Source organism: Miscanthus floridulus, chromosome 4 (assembly GCF_019320115.1).
Source record: "Miscanthus floridulus cultivar M001 chromosome 4, ASM1932011v1, whole genome shotgun sequence".
In the NCBI taxonomy this organism is placed as follows: domain Eukaryota; kingdom Viridiplantae; phylum Streptophyta; class Magnoliopsida; order Poales; family Poaceae; genus Miscanthus; species Miscanthus floridulus.
In genome coordinates, this window is record NC_089583.1 from 31,917,333 (window position 1) to 31,924,538 (window position 7,206).

The 7,206-nt window shown below is 41.8% G+C and overlaps 1 protein-coding gene across 1 annotated transcript; it reads right to left on the bottom strand.

Moving 5' to 3' along the window:
• Nucleotides 1–6,555: 6,555 nt before the first annotated feature.
• LOC136548353 (two pore potassium channel b-like) lies at nucleotides 6,556–6,963 on the bottom strand. The gene has a single exon (XM_066539914.1). The coding sequence runs from the start codon at nucleotides 6,961–6,963 to the stop codon at nucleotides 6,556–6,558; it is 408 nt and encodes a 135-aa protein (XP_066396011.1).
• Nucleotides 6,964–7,206: the final 243 nt, after the last annotated feature.

Here is a 7,206-nt window from a genome sequence, read left to right on the forward strand (position 1 = left end):
AAGCGCGCACAGGAGTTGCCTCCTCGCCTGGCAACTGGCATTTGGACAATTTGTTTATTCTTTAACTGAAGTGATTAAGGAGAACAGGAAATAGCCGGCGTGCACGTACGTGCTATACGCTTGCTGTGTATGTACCACACACGTACTTGCATGACCATGTTTTGATTAACCCATGTGTATGTATATGCGTGTATGTATTTACGGCCGAGTGTATTTATGGGACATGTGATTGTCGTGCTTTTGTTTATTTGTCAAGGCGTGAACACGCTCATGCATATATATACATGTGTGTCTTCTTTTTCTTTTTGCTACATCTTCTTTTCCTCTTTAGCGATGTTATATTATTCCTTATTTGCCTATATCATATTCATATTGAAACTTGATCATCTATACCATTTTATTTAATATGGTATAAATGTTTTCACACATTTTGAGTATGCCAAAATTGGTGTCAACACTTGGGTCATGAGCAATTGAAAGACAGAACAATCAAGTCAAGCACTATGTCTTAAGTTCTTTGTTTCACCATTGTTTCGGAGTTTTTATAAGTTTTCAAAATAAAACTCAGAGATTACATTGTATGACACTCTCAAGTCTCTCAATATATGTGGTATTTGTGGATCCTCACCAAGACAGTAATGATGTTATACCTTTCTCTTCCTACAATAAAGTCTTATGTGGAGTTCATAGGTAGGGAGAAAGCTAGGGCATACTTGTAATGCATATATTGTAAAGTTAAACAATGGATCCAAAGAGAGTTGAGTCATACAATCAAATCAAGATGTGCATGTGTGTGGATGTATGGTGGATATATATATGGTGGCTAACCTAATTCTACTTTGCTTCTTGAAAACATATTTCTCTTTTGAAACTTAGAAATATTTGCTAAAGAATAGGAGCTATCTTATTAATCTCTCTTTCTCTTTTTTTTTCAGGCGAGCATCTAAGTACCCATTGTTTTAGATATATGGACACTTATCTATTTTTTTAAACTCTTTTTTTTCTTTCTTTTTTTATGAATAACTTTTGCATAGCCCCATGTGTCTTTTCTGTAACAAAACTTTTGAGAGATAACAACAAGAACTTGGAGCATTTATTTGGTGGATGGAAAACCTAACACACATATTTTTGTGTTCACCCCCAGTGCAGGAGTAAAACATTTTTGGGTGGATCTAGATGGAAGGTATGTTTTTGCGCCTACCCCAGTGTAGGAGTAATACATATGTGAGTGGTGTGTACGTGATCTTTGATTTTAGGAGCATGACAAATCTCTCATAAGGGTTCGCAAAGCTTGACAAAACTCAATGCAAAATAAGCAGCATATAAGTGGAAGTTTTCCTAGCCTAAATAACATGTTTGGCTCTGGTGGGAATTCAAGCATCGTCATACGGGAACTCATCATGCCATTTTTATGTTCTCCAAAAGATAAATCTCCAGAACTTTAGTGTCACTTGGAACAAGATAAACAACAACTCAGACCTTCTCATATCATATCCGTCAATTACCTAGACCATATGCTACCCATGAGTTTCAAGTTCAGAGTAAATCCTTATATCAAAACAATCTTATCCAAAACTCGAGAGAATTCAAGGCCGAAAACTATGTACTTGAAAGGAATTACAACAGAGCAACTATTCTTTATTTCCTATTTTAAGAGATTATCTTAAGAGTCCCTTATTATTTATTTAGCTCTTAAAAGAAATTAAAGCAGACTAGACACACTCTTTTTATTTTGTTTTCATTTTTTAGATCACACATTATAACTATATATATTTTTACAAAGATAACTTTTTATTTCATTTTTAGTTATTCATCTTTTTCTAATATATATATAAAGCAAACTAAGAATAATAAAAGAAAAAGAAATACTTATCTAGATACACTGGGGGATGCCTTTTTTCCAAAGCTGGTTGTTGTCATGGTTGCTCAACGAGGTGGCCGGATATGGAGGTGCTGGAATAGAGTCTCCCAATTTTGATTTTGCTAGAGGCTGGCCATCTCGTGTCCCATGCTTACCTACCATTGTGCATGATTATGTAACGTACCTTGTATGGCAGTTGTCCTCTCATCAATGGTTGTGAGCCTATTGTCAATTCAGAACTTCCACTTGTAGAATTTGGGGGATCGACTCCCCCACACTTTACTCGAAGTATGTTCTGCTCATAAAGACAAGGTAGAGATCAAGTGCATGGGCTTTGTTGGTGGGAAAACACCAACAGAACCAAAACCTTATTTATTCTTCTCCAGCCTTAGGCACATTGAATTATGATAAGATTGATGTTGTGTGCATTGTTCATTTATAACATGTGTGATAAGATCAGAAGGATGAGCATGAATGTAGCATTTTAACTATGACAAAAAGAGTGGAGTTGCTTAACCTATGGAAGGATTGTCCATCTTTATATAATGTATCAAACTTTTTATGACTATGACTATCATGTTTTAAAGATAAGATATGCAATATTTTACCTCATTTGGTTAAGACCGAGATCCAGAAAGTGGTGCTATGAACAAACTTAAGGAACAAGACATGTTGAGTTAATCAGGTTGGATTAAGCAAAGATGCTAAGCCTCGATTGATAAGATGGATTTTGTTACTCCAAGAATTTGACTTAGAAATAAAAGATAAAAAGGGAGTAGAAAATTATGTTGCCAATCACTTGTCTAGAATGCAATTTGAAAATTCGTAGGAACTGCCCATCAATGATTCACTGCGGGACGACATGCTCTTCAAGGTCACAAAATCCAACCCTTGGTACGCACATATTGTTAACTTTATGGTTGCAAGTTTTGTGCCACCTAGGGGAGGATAAAAGGAAGCTTATCTATGAAAGTCGTCTCCACATATGGGATGAACCGTACCTCTTCAGAGTCTGCTCAGATGGCCTACTAAGGAGATGTGTATCGGCAGAAGAAGGCATCAAGATTATCGAACGATGCTACTCATCACCATATGGAGGACATTATGGTGTATTCCATAGTCATTCAAAGATCTAGTAAAGTGTATTCTTTTGGCCAACCACATATGAAGACACAAAAGACTTCATCAGGAGGTGTGGAGCATGTTAGAGGCATGGGAATATCAATTCAAGAGATGCCATGCCACTCACCAACAACCTCCAGATTGAGCTTTTTGATGTTTGGGGTATTGAATATATGGGACCATTTCCAAAACAAAAAACTATGAATACATCTTGCTGGCAGTTGATTATGTCTCTAAGTGGGTTGAAGCCATGCCATGCAAAGTTGCTGATGCAAGGATCTCCAAGAAGATGTTTGAAGAGACAATATTTCTAAGATTCGGAGTTTCGAGAATGGTGATTAGTGATGGAGGCACTCACTTTACTGACAAGAATTTTCACAACTACTTGTCAAAACATGGGATCTGTCACAACATTACTACTCCATATCACCCTCAGACAAGTGGCCAGGCAAAAACATCAAATAAACTAATCAAGAACATTCTACAAAAGGCTGATCAACGAGATGGGGACTGCATGGAAGGATAGACTACTTGATGCACTATGGGCTTATAGAACGACCTATAAAACACCACTTGGGATGTCACCATACCAACTCGTCTGTGGAAAGACTTGTCATCTACCTGTTGAGCTAGAATTCAAGGCTCATTAGGCCATCAAGCGATGGAACATGGGCTTTGAAGCCATGGGAATTAAGAGGAAGATGCAACTCTCTGAGCTTGATGAATGGCGTGAAAAAGCATATCATAACGCCAAGACATACAAGGAGAGAACAAAGAGATGGCATGGCAAGAGGATCAAGAAGGAGTTTTCCCTAGGAGATAAGGTATTACTTTTTAATTCTAGGGTTAAATTATTTGGGCATGGGAAACTTCGAAGCAAATGGGAATGACCATTCAAGGTGAAAAGCACTTCATCGCATGGAGCGGTAACAATTCAAAATGATGAAGGTACATTATTCAAGGTAAATGGCCACCATCTCAAGATCTTTCTTGAACCTAAAAACCACCTGAGGATTTGGATGAGGTAGATTTCCTGATTTTGCCATAGATTTACACCACTACCATCCTCCTTACGTTTCATAATGCAAAAATATATTTTTTGGGATTAGATAAGCGATAGAAGTTGTAGCGCACAAGATGACCCTGAGACCCCAACATGTGGGGCTGCTCGGCCCCACCTAGAGGCTGCCTGGCCCACTGTTAGTCCCTCTCGTGCCTGGTCAACTCTCTCATGTCTTCTAGATCCTTCCTTGTTAAAATCCTATAGTTTTTCAACACATTCGGTTCTTCCTCGTTACAAGACCTCATATGGATAGATCTTGACCCCTATTGCAAGTTGTTCCACCTATATAAGCGAGCCTCTATCAGCCTCCATAGCCATCCCATCAAAGCTTTCTCTCTCCAATAGCAGCAAAGCTTTCCTCCTCTCTAGTTCTCATGGCCAACAAAGAGATCATCCCCTATGGTTTTTATCCTAGCAAGAAGCCCGACGCGCTTGCGCTGACCATCATTCCTCTAGAAGTTACCCCCATTTGCTCAAGTCAATCTTACTTCACCCAAGCTATCCGTCGTCCGATGATCGCCCCACCACCGCCACATCCACTACTTGAAGGCAAGCCACGCCAACAAGAGCCTCGTCTAGATGTATAGAAGTTGATCAAGGTGATAAAGGAGATCAACCTCCTTCCTCCGAAGGGACATGAGGTGTTGACCGGAGTGAAGACCAACAAATCTGGAGATGTTACATGTGCAAAATACAAGTCGGTCACCCCTGGTACCATCATTGATGGAGTTCACGCTATGCCAGATCAGATCAAGGTGTTCCTCCAAAGGAGAAGAAGAGGAAGGCGCCATCACCACCTATCCCAGAGGCTGAGAAGCATCCAAGGATGACTATTGCTCTCTTAGAGAAGAAGATTGAAGACCTCTCCGATGTTATCTATACCCTAGAGCAAAGGATCGACAAAGAACATGTCTATCACAAGAGCCTACAACATGACCTAAATGCTTTGAATCATTTTGTTGCTAAGATGAAGAAGTGAGAATTAGGTAGTTAATAATAAGGCACAAGTGGTTAGGTCAAGTGTTTAAAGATAGTATGTTTAGGTTACTCGCTTAGCTCAGATCGTTAGAATATTTAAGTTTGTGCTAGGTAGTCAAAAGTTTGTGTTTAGTTTGTGCTTGTGTAATAAAGTGCCTTATATATTAATGGAGTCTTATTATTATTATCTGCTTTCTACTTTTTTAATATGTCTTTTGTCTCCACATGTTGTGCATAAAGGTATATAGGAAAACAAGTGTGGCCCAGTCCAGCTCCGCCTTGCCTCGCGCTTCGTCCACGGTCAGGTTCAAGCACAATACACTCTATTTTTTATATGTTTCACTTTCCGATTTGAACTGAATTAATAATCCTTTGATAAAACAACTTTAAAACCTAAAAAATATTATTTTAATCTTGACTCAAGGATGGACTCACATAATATTTTTCCTGAAAGTCATGCTATTGTTGGGAACTTATTATTAGGGACCCCATGCTACTTAATTTGCTGTGGAATGAGATATAGTAGAATAATGAGAACTTGATTCTTGATATCTTGTTATTGGAGAATTTTATTACAAAAGTAAAAAGAATATCTATACCAAGCATGACTTCTAGTTCCCCAAGCACCATCTCTGTAGACACATGATTCACCCTTCCAGTGTTGGGTGCTAGGTTCTGAGGCGTTCCTTTCTGATTACTATGCTAACCTTGAGGTGTTGGCTGATTCTGCTTCCTAGGACAATGGTTAGCATAATGCCTAGCTTCTCCACAGCAATAGCATACATTGGGGGTGCTAAGTGCACTGCTCTTAATATGAGTATTATTGGCATTCCCTTGGCATGTCACCTGATTGCCATTCTGCTGCTAGTACTGCGGATGCTGCTGGTTTGGGTTGCAATTCCATTGATTAGGTGGCCTCTGGTACCTCTGCTAGAAGCCTTGCTGAGAGTTGTACGCAGACAAGTATTACTTCCAGAGGCCTATCCCTAAAGCCTCCTCTTCTTAGCCTCCATCTCCTTGCGCTTATTGTCAATCACAATAGCTCAATCACAATAGCGTGATTCACAAATGTTTGGAAATTAGGGTATGTATTGGACATAAGTTGTAGTTGGATACCATCATACAGACCCTTAAGAATGTGACACTATGGCCTTGTTTGGCATGGCTACAACTCTAGGTGGAGCTGCTCCACTCCAGAACTCTAGGTGGAGCCAGCTCTGGGTGAAGTTGGAACTGTCTGATGGAGGTGTTTGGCTGGGAGGGTGTCCCCAGCTCTAAAAAAGAGGAGTTTGAGGGCAGATTGTCATTCTTGCCCTGTTTATGTGGGTCCCACTATCAATGCCTAATCTATTTTCATTTTTTTCCTCTCCTCTTTTCCTCTCTGTTTCATCTCTGTCAGTGGCTCGGCGGCATCCATGAGGTCCCAAAGCCGGAGGCAGCCCTCGAACTCACCATCGACAGCGACCACGGGCACGCCGCACTCCGCCGCATACAGGAAGAAGGGTGCCACCACCACCGTGCTCACGGTGATCTAGGCAGCCACGAACGTGCTCCCAGGCATGGATGAGAAGCTCCGGTCGCCATACCCGAGCGTGGTCATGGTGGCGCACATGTAGTAGAAGGCGTCCATGGAGCGCATCCCTTCCACCTCCACTAGGAACGCCATCCTGGAGGCGAGCAACGTGGCCAAGAGTGCCGCGGCGGTGTAGAGCTTGTAGCGGACCTTGTTGGCCTCCATGGCGCGCAGCGCCCTATGGTCGTCAGCGCAGCGGAGGTGGAGCACGCGGAAGAGGAGCGCCTCCTGCTTCTCGATGAGGTAGTCGGTGGCCTTGCTGAGGAACGTGCCTACGAGGGCCACACCAGCAAAGACGAAGGCGCAGGCGAGCAGCTTGGCGACGTTGCTGGCTGGGACGAGGTTGCCGTACCCGACGGTTGTCATGGTGACCACACAGAAGAAAATCGGGGTGGGGGAGAGCTCTGGTGAGGAGATCGACGGCCACCCATGGCGGCGGGGGAGGAAGACGACGGCGCGGGAGGGAGGGAGTCACTGCGCCAGGGGCTCGGGAGAAATAGAATCGAACCGTTTTTCTATGTAATCAGTGGCAGTGGTGGGTAATTTCCCACCAACTCCATGAGGAGGTTCATATTGAGTGGTTTTGGAGCTACAAAAGAGGTGCTCCAA

Coding starts and splice junctions, on each gene's coding strand:
- LOC136548353 (XM_066539914.1), bottom strand. CDS start 6,963: ATGACAACCGTCGGGTACGGCAACCTCGTCCCAGCCAGCAACGTCGCC.